The following is an 18,274-nucleotide window of genomic DNA, read 5'->3' as shown; positions in this document are numbered from 1 at the left end:
CCAGTGAACTCAAGATATTTACTTTTTCTCATCAGACTAACTTATATTTGGAATAGATTTCCCCTTTCAGTAAGGCTTGTCATTGGAAATATGATGGAATTCTAAGTTCTATTCTATTCGATTACAAAGCTATTGCAATTGGCCAAGTTTTGGTTAAAAAGAAAGGAGTGGGACAACATATGAATGATATTATGTCCCACAGTGTGGATGATAAGTTGACGACTATTAGGTAACTAGAATTAGGCATGGTCGCGTCAAAGGTCGGATATTCTTATGTACCCATTACACTAAACAGGGGAGATGGAGGGGGGGGGGGGGGTGGTAACAACAATATCCAAGGGATAGTATAACAAAGGTGTGAATGACTGCAGGTCTCATTATTACGTTAGCATGAAAGAATCATTCGTGAAGATTGAATAATTTATTATAAAATGCATTAATTTTTTAAGTAACGCCATCATCTTGATTGAGAAGAAATTTTATTTTCAATGGTAATGCACTCCTTACCATGTCAAGAAATATTAGAATTTATGCATGTAATGTTTAAACTTTTTTCATTTAACAGCTCAAATCTGTAATAGTTTGATTAAAACTGGATAGGCTGTAAATACAATACTAGGAAGAAAGAACAACTTGTTACTGTCCACGCCGAACCAATGGCGCGTGCTCGGCACTCGGTGACCAAGAGATACCCAGTACAACCTAGTCGAAAGAGGGCGGCAGATATGTAAACAAAACTTTTGTTCTGACCACGCCCACAAGCCAGTAACATTAGTTCTATTTTCAGACAGCTGTCTTGAATAATGGGATGTTAGAAATTTATACTTTTTTTTCGCAAAAATATTTGACTTGTCTCTATCGACATAATTTTAAAGTAATAAAAATATCAATGCATGTTGCTTATATGGAATTTTAAACTATTTTTGGTGGAAATAAAAGTAACTTATCTCTGAAGTGTCTTGCTTTATAGACTAGGGTTTCCGCGATGGGCTCGTTGATGAGTCATCGGCACAATAATCATCGCGTTGTCTGCAGAGTCCTAGTGTACGTGTTGGCAGGGAACGAAAGTGCAGTCAGTGAGGCGGACTTTCGGTACAGTCAGCAGGGGTCAGGAACTAGACAATATGAAACTGCGACGAGCTACGAGTAACCTGAATAAAGTAGGCGTACCTTGCTGCCAGTTTTGCTGTCAATCTGCCCAAGAAACAAGACAACGCCATCCACTTCAATTTTACATCATTGTCCCTCTTGAAGTAAGGTATGTCGACCCAAATACCAAATATATCTTTTTATTCTTATACGAAAATAGTAGCGCGCAAAAGTAGTTGGTGATCCCGGAAGTAAGCAGTCATTCACCAATGTTCACTGCGTGGACGATGGACGCTATGCGACGTGACATACACTACACGGATGGTGTAGATCCTCGATCCTCCATTCGTCCTGGCAGTACAAAACATCTCTTGTATTATTTCTTCTGCCAGAAGTTCTGGTTCACATCGCCCTCTTCTTTCAAATTGATTTGATTTTGGGAATCGGTGTATGTTTTTTTCTTTTTTGGGGGTTATTAATGTAAAGTAAATTAAGTGTGGTTAAGTCACAAGAAATGAATGTAGATCAACACTGTTTTACTCTGGCCTCTCTGCCCCTGGGTATAGTGTTAGTATTTAACTTAGATAGGCCCTAAAAGCAGAGACTCCAACCCCACCCATGCAGCCCAAACTTATGTAAGTTTAATTGTGATATCAAGTACTGGAAGTAGATTCTCCCACATGAACCCTTGGAAATGGGAGACTCCAACATAATGTGTGCGAAGCACAAAGTCCCTTGGGTTAATAGGGTTCTGGTTGACCGAAAGATTGGTCTGTATCTGTCCGTCGGGGAATGTTCCACGGAGACTGCGTCTGGCTTCACGGATCCCCTCCACGGAGGACAGCGTTAATGGCAAAAATATAAAAGAGTCCTCCGGACAGACGGATCTTTCTGTCTGGGGTCCTGGATGCTCTCTCGTGCTATTGTTCTTGGGCTTGTTTTTCAACATACGATGGCACTGTTCCCCACTAAGTATTCATTGATTCAAATCATATTTTGGCTTAATAAAAATTCATTACATATGATGCAGATTCTATTAATGAGTGCATATGAAATTGACTGGCATCTACAAAACCGTACAAGTGCGAGACAGAGCCAAGGCCGCAGGAATTTAAACTCAATCAGGAGAACGGGAGATTTTGCGAAAATGGCCTTTCAGTTGGTGGGAAATATCTCCGTCAAAAGCGGGGGAGTTGGAGTCTCTGCTTAAGAAATTCTGTGAAAGTTTTAGTGAAATGTGTTCGGGAGGCTTCAGATAATATCTCTCTTTCATCCTCATATGACATCTCTTTATAGATTTCATTGAGTACAAGTTTATAGCAAGCAGAGGTTTCTGAAGATGGAGTTTGCTATGGAGGAAGACGGTCACATGGAAGACGATATACATGATGACATGGTTGGTGGGGCAGAGTCAGAAGAAGAGCTCTACAATCAGATGGTTCAAGGACAGAATAGAGGTAACTTCTTGCCAAGAGTTGATCTGCTGATGCTTATAGTAATCTTTATTAGTGTGTATTAAAGACAGGAGTTGCTGTTGTACAAAGTGGTGTAGCAGAATTGAAATGAATTCTGGTGTGATCAGTACTCCATATATCAAAAACTCTTTCCTGCCCTAAATAGATTATAAATTGTCAAATTGAAACTGCCTGATATCTACCTTCAGTCTCCTGTAATGTACAAATAACCAGTATTTTGATAGCATTGCAGATTAATTTCATATAAATGACTGCTCATCATGAAGGACTTTACAAAATCTTGTGGAAAATCTTTAAAGGGAAGATAAACCCTAAAAGCAATGTGGATTGAGTGAAAGCAGCAACATTAGTAGAACGCATCAGTGAAAGTTTGAAGAAAATCGGACAATCGATGCAAAAGTTATGAATTTTTAAAGTTTTGGTATTGGAACAGCTGGATGAGGAGACTACTAGAAGTTATGACGTATGAGTGGACAACAATACAAAGAAAATATAAAGAAAATTCTACAAAAATCCATTTTTCATGAAAATTACAAAGTCCGTCAACTTGATACTAACATATATTAAGGGTAACAATTATTCCCCCTGCTTTCTGAAAGCAGTTAGTCAAGTGCTCTTTCATAATGCTAGAAAAATGAAATTTTGTTGAATTTCCTTTATATTTTCTTTGTATTGTTGTCCTCTCATACGTCATAACCTCTAGTAGTCTCCTCATCCAGCGGTTCCAATACCAAAACTTTAAAAATTCATAACTTTTGCATCGATTGTCCGATTTTCCTCAAACTTTCACTGATGTGTTCTACTAATGTTGTTGCTTTCACTCAATCCACATTGCTCTTTGGGTTTACCTTCCCTTTAAAGATAAATGTGTTCCTTTCCCGAAAAGCTAAACAAATTCAGGATTTTTATAGTGAGAAAAATATGAAAAGGGTGCTTTTTTCCTTTTCACAGATTAATACACAAGTTAGGCTAGTGACCTCCACATCTTCAGTACATTGTCTAATTTTTTATCAACTGAAATGAAATAATTATAATTCATGTCATGCACTCAAATCATGGTGCAAATGTAGGCCTACCTTACTAACTTAATTATCAAAGATGACATTAAAGCTTGAGAAGGTTGAAATTCTTTCACTAAATCATAAGCCAGAATATAAACCTATAATATTTTTATTGAAATAAAAGTGAGAGAGTTGTGAGCAAATTATGCCATCTCTTTATTCAGTGTGCATATGATATGATATGGGTTTTGACAATCTATGTCATTGTTTGTGAAATCATGTGAAGTTGTAGAGTTTCATAACTTCCTATTTTCATATTTATATTCATAAAATTTCATAAGTTGAATGAGACTTCTATTGTTTGTGGTTTAAAAATTCATAGAAATTTCTACAATTTCTACAATATCTCCTGTTTGTAGTATGCTTGTGAGAAAAATAGAGAAAAGCCTACCAGGGCTGAAGACGACGTAAGATTTAAGGATGGTGAATGAATTTTATTTTATGACTATATGAATTTTTGTGTACAGTATGTCCTCAAAAAAATTACAATTGGATTTTTGCATGGATAATGCCCAATATGATTAAACTGTCTAAATGCTACTTCGGGGTCTTGAAATATAACATCTTAGCTCTATTTTGCAGAAAACCCCATTCAATTTGGTTGAGCAGTCACAGAGAAATGTTGATTGTTATAAAGCATGTCATTAGTCGTGGAACTGCATTTGTGTGAACACAATAGACAGAACTTGGAAGGAAGAGATTCCTGACATGCTCTACAAAATTCCTCATTTCTCTTTGACCACTGAAGCAAATCAAATGGGGTTTTCTGTAAAATGTGGGCATTGAGTTATATTTTCATACCCTGAAATTGCATTTGGATTGATTCACTATTTTTAAAGGTTCGTTGCAGAGGGTACTGCTGTATTTTTTTTTTTTTTTTGCGACATAGGGTATACTGATTGCCGCCTTCAACATGGGTATTGGGGATGTGTTTAGTATTTGCAGAGAGGATATCAGAGGCAGAGTATGCCAGACAAAGGGATCTCTTCACAAAGCAGTCAGTGGCGAACCTGGTCCAGAGCCAAGACTATCTGCAATGGCACCAAGTCTGTACCAGGTGAGCCATATACAGTAGCCATGGTCTGGTGCCCTCTTTGCTGGAGACATTGCAAAGAGAAATCAAGCAGAGGGTAGTGGTACATGTATGAGACACAGAGTCATTCAGACCTACAATATCTCACAAGTACATGTATCAGGCATGAGCCTCTCAACTCAGGGGTCTTAATTCTCGTGCTCAAACGCATGACAAGCTTTTTCTCATGCCTCACAAAAAAACCCCACAACAACAACCCCAAAACAAACCCAACAACCTAAAACAAAAACATAGACTAACAACACACACACACACACACACACACACACACACACACACACACACACACACACACACACATATATATATATATATATATATGTATGTATGTATGTATGTATATATATATATATATATATATATATATATATATATATATATCTTGCAGGTTTTTTTTTTTATTTCCATGAATTATGTGAGTGGTATGCTCTTCATGAACTTAGCCACACATTAAAATGTTAACTTTGATCAAGACATGAATGCGATCGACGTAACACGTGTTCATTTCTCCATCTAGCATCAGTAGTGTACTCCACAATTGTAAAATTGTCAGGAAGTCCTGATTTGCAAAAAATTAGACTCCCTAGATATGTGGCATATACTTACTATAAGTCAGTGTTAAGTATGTACCAAATCTAACTTCTTACAGCTTTGAAAGACTAAAGCTCTTTACCGCTGGAAGGGGGAAGGGGGAGTACGTTCCTAACCCTTTAATGTGAAGGATGTTGTGACTTCTGATGGAAGAATGGATGTTTAATCCATGATTTTACACCATATATGCAATGCTCCATCTGCTAATCTTGAGGTGAAGTTTACTTAGGAATCATGGAAACAATGTCTGCTCTATAGACACAAAGACTAACAGAAATGTTTGGATCAGTTGTCTGTGTGATTTTTCAAATATGCTGCTCTTGTTTGTTTCAGTTGTCATGCCAACTGGTACCATGGCAACTCCTCCCCTGACTGTAAGGAGTGTGATGGATACAGCATGACCAGACCTTGTCCAGTGTGCAGAGGGGACGGAAGATGCAATGCTACATGGAGGAGAGATGTCGCAATGGTAGGCATCTTTAATTACTCTTCCGGTATTTTTTTTTCAATTTCTCATTTCTTGATGACTTAGAGAAATGCTGCTTTTTCTTTCCTAGCAATTTACAAGAATTACTACATTTCCTTTTCTTTTTCTTTTTATTCTTTTCTGCCATTCCTCCTCCTCCTCCTCCTTCTTCTTCTTTCTCCTTCCTTCTCCTCTTCATCTGCTTTTCCTTCTTTTTTCTTTTTCCATCTTCTACTAGTACTTCCCCTTCTTCCCCCTATTTTTCTTTGTTTGTATGGTAGTAATGTTCTTGCTCTTCGATGACACAACATTTGAAGTGTTTGTTTGCAAAAAACGATAAGTCCATTCTTGAAGATTTTGAAGTACGGCCTCTGTCATAAAGTACAAAATAATACCTTGTAAATGATATATTGGTCATTACATATAAAGGTACATTTTTGAAGTTATGGTCAAAAGAAGCAAACATTTTCTTATTATTCTCTTTATTTTTTTGGACCTTTAATCGCAAATATCTCCATTTGGCAAATATGGACTTTTCGGTTTTTGCGAACAAACTCTTCATTTGCTCCTGCAACAATTGCGTGCTACTGCAGTAAAGTAGTGTTTGAGATTAAAGATTTTTTTTTTTTAATTCAACTATGAAACATGTGCTCTTTCATTCATTACTAGCATGATTAAGAAAAAAAAAACATGTTTTTATATGATTTGCTCTTGTTTTTGTTTTTCTACATCTAGTCGCACAGTTTCCACATGGGCCACTGGTGCGGCAAATGCAATCTTCCCGAGGCTGAGCAACACGCCCTCATGCTTCGGCACTTGGTAGAGGCGGACCCCGACTCCCTGGCCGATGCCCTGGAAGACCTTGGCAATAGATGACCCGCCCTCTCCGAGTTCTCTCCCAAGACCTCATCGCTGCACCACAGTTTCTGTTCGTCTGTCTTCTCATTTGCTTCCCGCCCACCATCATCAAATTTGAAGGCGTCAGAAATTATTCTAATCTTACATGCTGAATCTGGTTTGTTTTGATGGTTGTGTGCCTATTGTATTATCCTCTTATCTAACCTGTGCTATTGGAAAGAGGCAACATCTTTAAGAGAACTTCTTTTATTGTTGTCTGCTGTGAAAAAAAAATTAACATCTGATATTAAACTTATTCACATTCCTATCCCCATGAGTGTTTCATGGGCTGTCCGGTTTGATTGAGGGTATACAATGTTGGTATAACTTTGAGACTGTGTCGTAAGTTTAGTTCTTGTATCATTATTATGTTTATATTTTATAAGCTGACTAAATGGTCATTTTCACCTTCCAGATTGCTTGCATTTAGCATTTCCTATTCAAGGTTCACTGGGTTTACTACTTTTTTAAATATAAAAATCTATCTCTATGCAGTATATTTTTTAAGACGTTAAATTCTTTTTATATTTTGCCCAGTCTAATCTATGAGGTCAGCCACCAGACTTGTTTTTTCTCTGGGTTTATCTATTTTCATGCCTTTTCTTGTCAATCACATTCTTTATGATGCTATATATGCCAATAAGCCAGTTTGAAGTTCCAATTTGCTCATGAGCAGAAAGAGGTCATTTGTACTAACAGACATGTTTTTTTTTTTAATTCACTGTGATAAGAATGTGTAATGTAAAGATCATTTGTGTTATCTCAATAAATGGTGATTGCCAGCACTTCCACCCAACAGCAACAGAGTGTTCATGAAAGCCTAGTATTTGACAATATCAATAGAAAAAAGAAAATTCTTTCTACATTCAATGTAAAACAGGGACGTGGATGCTTCTCAGGTGTTAACTAACTGACAGGCCTTCTGGTCACTGGTCTACACAAGTTCATTCTTTGTTTGAACAAGAAATGCATAGATTGTTATGTTGGGCAAGTTCATGCATTATTTTGCTTTGAAAATGAATCAAGAGCTTATTCCAGCTGAGAAAGAGAGAAAGAAAGAAATGTCATTTGTCCAACTGGGCACATGAGCCAAATATGAACTGGCTTATTGGTACTGGTGTCCTGGGACTTAATGGAGATAAAGTGATCCTTGAAAGAATATTCATGTCAATATTGCTTACTATTGGACTTATTTTTTTTTGACACTTAAGTGTTTTCATCTACCTTCAACAATGTGATTGTCAAAATTATTGGGGCATTAACTAACTGGAGTTTAAAAAGTTTGCAAGTTCTGTGCAACATACGTATATCAAGAATACATGAAGCTATTTTGTACTGCAGAAATCTTATTTCAATTTGCATCCAGTGTATACACATTATCTACAAGTTTTCTTGGCAAAGCTTTCTAGTAATGTACATTTCCAGGGTTCTTCCCATGATGTGTTAGTCAGTTGATAGAGAGCAGAGTATGTCACCACAATTTTGTGCCTGAATATATATCATTTGAGTTAAAGATAGAACAAATTTGAGTCACTGTGCAACTCATATTATCAGCTGCAAAATTACCTTGTTTCACCCCCCGAAGAAAATTGAGTGCTTGCAATCGCAATCGCAAAAACTAGTATGAAATTGGTTAATAACCAGAAGGTAAAAACACAAAATACTGTATATTGTTTAAAAATACCCACTGGTGCCAAATTTCTATATTTGCTACTGTATCTACCGCACCACCAAGAGTTGTCGAGTTCATCAAAACAGCAACTCTAAAAAAAGAAATAAAAAATTTTGGTACTATATTGACATCTGCAGTTACAGATTATATCTGAAGAGAAGTTCTGGTTGCTGTTTTATTGGAGTTTGGTGCAGTGAAAGTTGAGTTTTAGTTGACACAGCAGTGAGCTAGAGCACCAAGCAGTACTCAGGAGGTTGATGGTACATGTAGTTTGGACAGTGACTTGACATTTTATGCCTCTAAAATGTAGAGATATTGTATCATATTCCACCTAAGATGGTCCAGAATAATGTCTGTTGTGGTTCACAAAAAGGAAACATCTGGTTAATGTCATCCAAAATCATGTACAAAGCATAAGAATGGTGGGTATTGTAACATAGTTATGGTTGAACAAAATTTTGTTTGTACAGTACGTGATATAAGCAAGAAAAAGACATTCCAAAATGATAATGTAAGCATGCTGCAAAATGAAACTTGAAAGGCATTACACATACACTGTATATATATAATTATACACATGCATACATACATTTATGTAATAAACACACACACTTATGTATGCCTAGGCCATTGTGACATTGTGCCTGTACCTGTTATATACTCTGTGTAGTTGAATGATCTTACACTACTAAGTGTTTCAGCGCAATGTACCGGTAACAATTTGCTGCATCAAATTGATGAACGAAAACCTTGATACAAAATTTGTCTTTTCTCTCCTCTTCAAGCGCAGCTGCTTCTTCATTTTCTCTGTCACAAAGGTGTCACATGAATAAAAGTATATATTAATGCAGCCACAAAACAGTCCCACTTGTCAAAAATTTATGTATGTACATGTGTCTCACCATATCATATCATGGTTCTGGAATGCTTTGTGCATTTAAACTCCATATCTATGTTTTAATGTGTATTTTAGATATATTCTATGACTAATGTACCTATTATTGCTTTTATTTGCCGCAAATCAGATCATGTTAAATGCATAACAACAAAACATATATTATCATGGTGCAAAATTGTGGGAAACCAAATCAGATGATTGCTCACTTAGCCTGCTCGGAAAAAGAAATGCAAAGAATATATTTGAGCTGCAGTAATATGTGTATGTATACCGCATTATATCTCTCGACCTGTTGCATATCAACCTTACAGAACATCTCTTTCCTTACACCATACAAAGGAATACATAAGGTGTCGTCACTTTGGGGCCCCCCCCCCCCACTTTTTTACCCCGGAAGTATGTAAGTGGCACTAAAAGAAATAGATAGAGATCTTGAAGTGTGAGTGCGGTATAAGGTTATGTTTTTGCACTGAAGACCCCCCCCCCCCCCCCCCCCTTTTTTTTTTGCTTGTCAGCTGAAGAAACCCGGAAGTGGAAGGAGAAAGATGAGCTGAAGACTTTTTTTTTTGCTTGTTAGTTCATGAAACCCGAAAGTTGCCCCCCACTTTTGAAAACTCTCCGCCGGCCCTGTCTTTTCTCTCACACATTCTCTCTCTCTCCGTCTCTTTCTCACTCTGTCCCTTTCTCTCCAACTGTTTTGCCTTCTCCTCGATCTATACTCGTGTCAGCAAACCCGTTGAATCTCTGATTTGCAAGCCTGAGTACTCGTAAGAATGTATATCTGCTAAGTAAGACAGATAGAATGATTCTTGGTATTTAAATTAATCTGAGATGAAACCAAGATGGTAGTTCTCTCTACCGTGGTCTGTCAAATGTCATTGCTTGATCGCTGCTGCTAATTCATGATTAATTGCAGTGGTCACTGTCAGCAGTGCCTCGTGGTTTGCGCTTTGTGATATTTTTCCTTTTTCGACTGACAGGAGCATTCATTTGTTCCAATTGTTAGCATATGGTATACAGTGTAACTATTTGATGCCTATTCGTGTCTTGAGCACTTGTTCATATGGTTGTATGGACTTGGCTCAACATATCTCTCAATAAAGCTCCTGACTTTACCAACTGCTCAGTACACTTGTGTCTGTCTGAGATTTTCTTGCCTTCTGCTTTTGTTATAGTGAGAGGCGTTACGATCAAGTGTATTCTTGGCGAACAACGAACACTACCAAACAATGAAATATTTGTTTACTAAATATCTATCCGTCTATCTATCTATCCGTCTACCTATCTATCTATCTCTATTCATCTATTTATCTGTTTGTCTATCAATGTATGTGCAGCATAATTATAGTACTAGTTGAAGATGATATGGATAAAAAGCATAACTAATTCCCAAATAAGTACAATATAATATACAAGTATTATACGTTCTTAAGACTTTAAAACTATCTTACCTTATGTTAAATAGGATGTATGACAACAGCAAAAACAACAACAACAACAACAACAACAACAACAACAACAACAACAACAACAACAACAACAACAACAACAACAACAACAACAACAACAACAACAACAACAACAACAACAACAACAACAACAACAACAAATTTGAGCTTTCAACCAACCATGACTGGTAAGCTTAAAATTATCCACTACTGACAGCGGGCTTTCTCAAGATGTGAATGATTCTTGTCATGCCTCCTCCATCTGTCTGGTGAAAGCTACACTGTATTAAGTTGGGTTAACACTCTATAAATATAAAAACTATCAAGTTGGGTTAAAACTCTCTAATTGGATAGTATGGTTGCAAAATGAGTCAACTTCCATCTTGTTTATTTGAAATATTTGCATTTAAAACTGCTAACATAGAAAATGATAAAATACTAATGAAATCTTAATCTTAATCCTAATATCAATTAGGTCCTACTCCTTGTTATTTTTAAAGTGAGGTACCACAAGGAAGATTTTATTTTGCTCCGTATCTGATGATGGGCTCACTTTAAAGTGTTTGAGAATGCCCATTTTAGCCAATTTTGCTGATATATGAATGTTGAAGGATATAGGCCTAGTGTTTGCACTATGAAGTACCGTAGTTATAGGCCTATTGATACTTCCACCAAGAACATACTATATGCCAACAGATTAGAAAGGGTTAAAAGCATAATCCGGATGCCATGAGTGTATATAGTTTCCATCATACCCCCTCCCCAATCTTTCCTTCTCTCTCTCCCTCTCTTTCATTTCTGTATCTATTTCTCCCCTTTTCTATCTTCTTCAATTCAATTCAATTCAATTCAACTCAATTCAATTTTATTTGTTCAATTCCACCAAGAAAACAAATTACAGAAATTGTAATATTGGGTGAAGACAAGAAATCAATGATTAGACAAACATGACAGATAGCTAAAAAAGAGTAATACACAGGGGCGGATCCAGGAATTCTGTAAAGGGGGGGGGGCGTGACTAATATTTCAGGTGCCACTTCCGGGTTTCATTTCATTGTTTTTCTTTTTATTTCTTTTGTTTTTTATGAAAAATGAAGGGGGGGGGGGCATGCGCCGGTTGCGCCCCCCTCTGGATCCGCCACTGATACATGAGGTGGAAAAGATAGGAGTCCTGCTGAGAAGCAAAGCTTGTAAATTTCAGAAACTCCTATTTACAGATACAAAACTAACAAAAAGCCACTAGATACACAAGACTGAAAATTTCAGCCTGAAAACTATGTACAATATATACATACAGTATGTGAAAATGAAGTGATAATTGTGGGGGGGGGGGAAGGCAGCACACTAACGGATGTTAAAAGAAAAAAAAATGTATTTTTTTTTCTTAATTCTTCCTAGATCATCACCCTACTTCTTGTTGTGCTCCTACTGTAATTCTCATTAATCCTGTTTGAGCTATGAACTCTATAAAACTGAACTATTGTAAAAAACAACATCAACAAACAAACAACTAGAGAGGGGCCGTCAAAGGCGGCAGACCCACGCTCAAGTACAAAGTCGGGGTAAACATAATGTGCATTCGGTCATCTACCAGAATTCGGCCACTTAATTGCCAGTGTGCTTTATCACCAGCCAGTGAGTTCTACCAAAGATCGTACACTGAAGTGTACGATCTTTGGTTCGACAGTCACATCACACGCAAATCACATAATTACACATACGGTATTAACACTCATTCACGTACAGGAAAGTCCTTAAGTCTCCTCCAAAAATCCATCGAAAATCCCAAATTCCACCGTCAAAAGTGCAGAATCGGAACTTTTCCAAGCGCGCGCGAATGAAGTCCAGTTTTAAGAGTATTGTCTACGCGACGGGTCGCGGAAAAAGCGCTAAAAATCGAGAAATACGCCGTTTTCTTGCGGGATATTTTGATTATAGCAAGCCGAGAGTGTGATGATATCAAAGGTCGTATGAGTGTACGATCTTTGATGGTATCCACAAAAGCAAAAAAGAAAAACAAAATTTACGTACCCCCTAGGCAATTACCCCTATGATTAGTGTCTACGGGAATTATTCAATGCAAGGGTTGAATGCAAATGTCTACTGCACCAGTATTCGGCCACCAACGAGCGCCGCAACGTCCCCGGTGCAATTTTGCACCAACAGTGTAGAGCGCGATGCATTTTCAGCGGCCTTGCACACGCATTGACATTGAGCACGCATATCGTGCAGTGTGACTGCGACCGAGCAAAATGCTCCTCCAACGAAAAAAACAATCAATGTTAATTTGAAAAATCATCAAATATCAAAGGTCGTATGAGTGTACGATCTTTGATGGTATCCACAAAAGCAAAAAAGAAAAACAAAATTTACGTACCCCCTAGGCAATTACCCCTATGATTAGTGTCTACGGGAATTATTCAATGCAAGGGTTGAATGCAAATGTCTACTGCACCAGTATTCGGCCACCAACGAGCGCCGCAACGTCCCCGGTGCAATTTTGCACCAACAGTGTAGAGCGCGATGCATTTTCAGCGGCCTTGCACACGCATTGACATTGAGCACGCATATCGTGCAGTGTGACTGCGACCGAGCAAAATGCTCCTCCTACGAAAAAAACAATCAATGTTAATTTGAAAAATCATCAAATATCAAAGGTCGTATGAGTGTACGATCTTTGATGGTATCCACAAAAGCAAAAAAGAAAAACAAAATTTACGTACCCCCTAGGCAATTACCCTTATGATTAGTGTCTACGGGAATTATTCAATGCAAGGGTTGAATGCAAATGTCTACTGCACCAGTATTCGGCCACCAACGAGCGCCGCAACGTCCCCGGTGCAATTTTGCACCAACAGTGTAGAGCGCGATGCATTTTCAGCGGCCTTGCACACGCATTGACATTGAGCACGCATATCGTGCAGTGTGACTGCGACCGAGCAAAATGCTCCTCCAACGAAAAAAACAATCAATGTTAATTTGAAAAATCATCAAAATACGGGCCAGTTTGTGATGACGGAGAACGAACTTTCATAAATCTAGAAGGACATAGTCCCTCAAATAGGCCTAAACGTAAATTTCGGAATTCTTACGAACATTTGAGCAGCGAAGTCGGATCGTTGGGGAGTTTATGTCTTCGTATGGTAGCGGAAAATCGCAAAGTGAGAAACGGGAAATTTTCGGAATGGTCACTATACCATGGGGTCAAAACTTCAAGGTCACACAGAATTTGCAAGGGTCAACCGATTATCACCAAAATCTAATCGATTCTTTCCTGTCATTATCCAAACATTCCCTGAACATTTCGTGCAAATCCGTTTACCCGTTCTCTTGTAATCTTGTACACAAACAAACAAACAAACAAACAAACAAACAAACATACAAACAAACAAACAAACAAACAAACAAACAAACAAACAAAAAAACAAACAAACAAACAAACAAACAAACAAACAAACATACGGAACCCTTTACATAACCCCCTGCCGATTTTCATCGGCGTGGGTAACAAACACCTGTTTGAGTGATCGTACTTTTTTTGTTATGGGACCAAAATTGTGGAATCAGTTACCTCTTCAGTTAAGGGAACTGTCATCGACAGAGTCATTCAAATCCAAACTTAAAACTTATCTGTTCCTTTCATACTGAGGACTGTAATTGCTGTATGTCATTAATATTGGATCAATATTATATTTTTAATTGGTATATGTTGTATTCTTTATTTGGTATATATTTGTTTTTGTTTACCATTTTCTTATTAGTTGAAATGTTTGAATATGTATATGCATGTAAATAAAATATATCTTTTCATTTTTGAAGCACATTGAGCACTGAAAAGTGGACCTGTGCGCTATACAAGTAGCCACTATTATTATTATTACTATTATTATTATTATTATTAACACTCAGTTCATCAGGCCAAAGTCGATATGATCGATTGTCACTTTTTTCTTGATCTCCGGTCGATCCATCGCTGGCATGCAATCGATACACATCCCAGGCATCAAAATGGCAGCCACCACGAGTGCATTTTCCCCAGTGGAAGAAGACTCCGTTGTGTATGTTTATGATCGTCGGAGTGGATCTGAGCCTGAGAAGAAGATCACTCTCGGTGGTGTCTTTAGTTTCAACGATTTTAAGGACCTGATAAAAAAGGTGAGCCAAAATGCCGCGCTTAAATTTCCCGCAGGACGTACGCCATATTTTAGCAGTGGCAGATCTGTGGCGGGCGGGCCTCGCGTCCCTCCACGCACATGGGCCAAGCGCTACCCTACCCGCCCGCCAGTTACTGGAATCTGCTTGACTAGCCTGTGCTGTGTGCATGTGAACCGCTTTTGTGGGATTGTTCCGCGTGTGTGCTGTTGCTGCTCGCTTTGCACGTTTGCTTGACTGACTGTTTGTTGTCATACGTCACGTACCCTGTACTAACAGTTACAGTACTTGCTTTAGATCTGAATTAGTGTTACTGTTGAGTGTTGGATATAAATTTAAATTCATTGCAGAATGAGTTTTCTCTGTCGAAGGTCTGGTACCGGTAGTTTCCTGTTCGCTTTTGTTAAAGTTTATCTAAAATAGTGACATAAATTTAAGCAGTCATGATGCACAAAAAGATGCAAATTGAGTTGTAAATGCAAAGGACAGTGCAGTGGAGTGGTAATCTGGATTCTGGGTAAACCGGGCCAGTACTAAAAAGTGTTTTCTCGCCCATGGCCATATATGCTATAACAAGAAGTAGAAATGTAAATTATAAGAGGATGTTAAAATAAGACATCTTGCTCTTGGACCTTCAAACTGAGTAGACATCTTGGTCACAAGGGATTTCTAGCTAGCAATTTATTTCAGTTGCGCTAGACTAAAGCTTCATTTCAGCTTTTCAGCAACCCCAAACAAATTGCCAAACAAGCAAACAAAGCTTAACAATTGGATGAAGCAATGATGACATTATTGTGTCATATTGAACTTTCCTATTGTGAATAGAGTAAATGAGGTCTAACGTTAGATCTACAATTGTATAGATCTACAAAAAAGAAAAAAGAAATGGGTCTAAATAGACTGGTAGAACTCCATGGAAAATTCTGAACTCCATCCTCCACCCAGTCATTGCTAAGTACATTAGTCATTAGTACTCTTGGGTCTAAACTCTCCAACACTAGAGTGATTTTATGTGAAGGATTCACCTTTTTTATGTGATCCACTCGTAGCAGATCACATTTTTCTCTTTTGCTTTGTTTTTACCCTTTCTTCCTGAAAAAGAGCAAAAAACAAACTGAACACAAAAAGCTCAAAAGTACATGTACCATGCACTACCAACTCACATGAAATTTTCCAGCAGTCATATCACATGACATGGCCATGATTAACGGTAACTGCATCAAGGTTTTTCATGGCGATTACTCACGAGTGACATCATCTATTGTGTCATTTTGTGATTTTAACATCATGTCAAATGACTGCTCAAGTAGTCCTTAACTAAATGTCGTTCTACTGTAATTTTTGATAGTCACAAACTTAAGTCATATCTGATTGCATAATGTAGTTGGATTCAGTATCATGATGATAGTGGTGTTGAAATGTTAAATGCTCAGTGTAGAAGTAGCCTATTTAGTTCACCTGAGTTAAAGACTCAAACTAGCTATAGCAAATTCTCATTGTCTGGCATTCATCATGCATAAACTTTTTCACATTTTCAGCTTTTCTTGACAACCCAGTGATGGATTCTTACCAAACTTTACCGGTGCATGAAATATAAATCTCTGAAGTGATAGGATTCCAATTTGTTAAGAATGGATTCATTGCCTCCAAAGAAAGGAATCTTTAATAAAAACTTCCTGTTTGGAATCAACAGTGATAGAGCTGAATTAGTGCTATGAGTAAGTACTGTACATTTAGAATAGTGACTGTAGTTTAAAGGACAAGTCCACCTTCAAAATGTGGGTTGAGTGAATGAAGTGCTCAATATTTGTAAGCACATCAGTGAAAGTTTGGGGAAAATAGGACAATCCGTACAAAAGTTATGAATTTTTAAAGTATCTGCACAGTCACTGCTGGATGAGAAGACTACTAGAGTTTATGGGCCTGTGGCCCATGGGCCTGTGGGGGTGGGGAACCAAACTGGGAGCCAATATTTCACATTTTCATATTCTTAAAAATGAATTGTAAAACTTTCACCAAGTATGTATTTACACAAATGAAGAAAAGAAGAAGAAAAGAATCTTTCAATTTTTAAACCAGAGAGACAGCTAAATTGCTATTATAAAGTTTGAAGCACTATGTACAGTAGCCTGACTAGTAACCGCTCACTTTGATACTTTATTGTGAATAACTTTACCAAATTATATCCTTCCCGATCCAATCCTGTGAAATGTGGTTGGCGATATTGCTCTTTCTTATGTGTATTACGATCATCTGCTCACGAAGTCCTATAACGGAATAAACGCGCGATACCTTCGTCGTTACATCCTGTACTAGTAGCCGCTCACCCCTGACTAGTAGCCGCTCACTATAATACATGGCGCGCGCGCCGCACATTACAAGGCTTTGAATGATGCTAAGTCCCTTTCTGAATGATGCTTACTAGCAAAGGGCAAGTCTGCCAACACGTGTGCCGAGGCTGAGATAAACATAAATTTTTGGCAGCATACGGTGTGGTGGATATTCTATATAATTGTATTCAATTTCCATGTCCGAATTCGAACAATCTAATATCACATTAATGTTCGGTTTGTTGTTGTTCACTTTCTTTATTGTGTAAGTATGCTGCATTGGACATGTGTCGTTATTATCATTATGTGGAAGACGGGTCTGCTTATTTATAGTTGCGAAAATAGAATTTTATAGATGGGAATCCCGTTATAACGAGATCGTCGGTTCCGGGTGATTTTACTCGTCATAATAATCCGGATTCTCGTTATATCCTAACGCTTGTGGAATTTACACTTTATATATAAATGCTCTATTAAAATTGGGCTACCTGCATTTTATTATGACGACGTCATATTGATGAACAGAAAACAAGAAATGCGACAGGAAAATGAGAGAGCATTCTCGCGATTATTACTATTTTTGTTCTAGACATGCACATGTTATCAAATATTTCAGATTTGACAAATCCTATAATCATATCGTATATGGGGCCTTCCTTTTGTTAGCCCCATGCTGATCAATCTGCACATCTGAGAAGAGAGAGAGAGAGATGAAGCAAAATTTATGCAACTACAGGTAAATAGTATCGCGCTATCAACGCTGCGTTTAGCGCAACTCGCGTGGATGAAAGCTGTGAGTAAAATCCGAATGTATCCTTCATTCTATGACAAATTACTGATATAACCCACGTGTACTATGGTGAAAGTTTACACCACAATTTACACTCTCATCTTTTATTTCTTCCAGGGAAACAGCTTCTCGGTTGTGATGCATGAGGTTGAGTGCGTGCTTTGCGTGAATGTTTTACCCGACGACTTTGGTGGGTCAATGCCGTTTTATAAGAAAACGAAAACCACGTATAGATACCGCCGGCTAACTGTGGATTGCAAAATCGAGTGAAATAGTACTTGTATTTCGATAGGATATATATAGTTGACTTAA

General features: G+C 37.7%; 2 protein-coding genes across 2 annotated transcripts in view; both read left to right on the top strand.

The window, feature by feature from the left end:
* Positions 1-2,389: 2,389 nt before the first annotated feature.
* LOC139731942 (uncharacterized) lies at positions 2,390-9,186 on the top strand. Its single transcript, XM_071642817.1, has 4 exons — positions 2,390-2,546; positions 4,562-4,682; positions 5,643-5,778; positions 6,511-9,186. Exons 1-4 carry the CDS (start codon positions 2,429-2,431, stop codon positions 6,649-6,651), a joined length of 516 nt encoding a protein of 171 aa, XP_071498918.1. The 5' UTR covers positions 2,390-2,428; the 3' UTR covers positions 6,652-9,186.
* Positions 9,187-14,698: 5,512 nt separating this feature from the next.
* The window catches only part of LOC139731968 (structural maintenance of chromosomes flexible hinge domain-containing protein 1-like), an 87,075-nt gene continuing 83,499 nt past the window's right edge, over positions 14,699-18,274 (top strand). The window contains exon 1 of the mRNA XM_071642841.1: positions 14,699-14,845. Within this exon, the coding sequence (XP_071498942.1) occupies positions 14,699-14,845 (147 nt within the window). The remainder of the gene's footprint in view (positions 14,846-18,274) is intronic.

This window comes from Diadema antillarum, unplaced genomic scaffold (assembly GCF_040938485.1).
Source record: "Diadema antillarum isolate AM-2024a unplaced genomic scaffold, OU_Dant_1.0 seq00000389_RagTag, whole genome shotgun sequence".
In the NCBI taxonomy this organism is placed as follows: domain Eukaryota; kingdom Metazoa; phylum Echinodermata; class Echinoidea; order Diadematoida; family Diadematidae; genus Diadema; species Diadema antillarum.
This window is presented reverse-complemented; position numbering and strand designations above follow the sequence as displayed.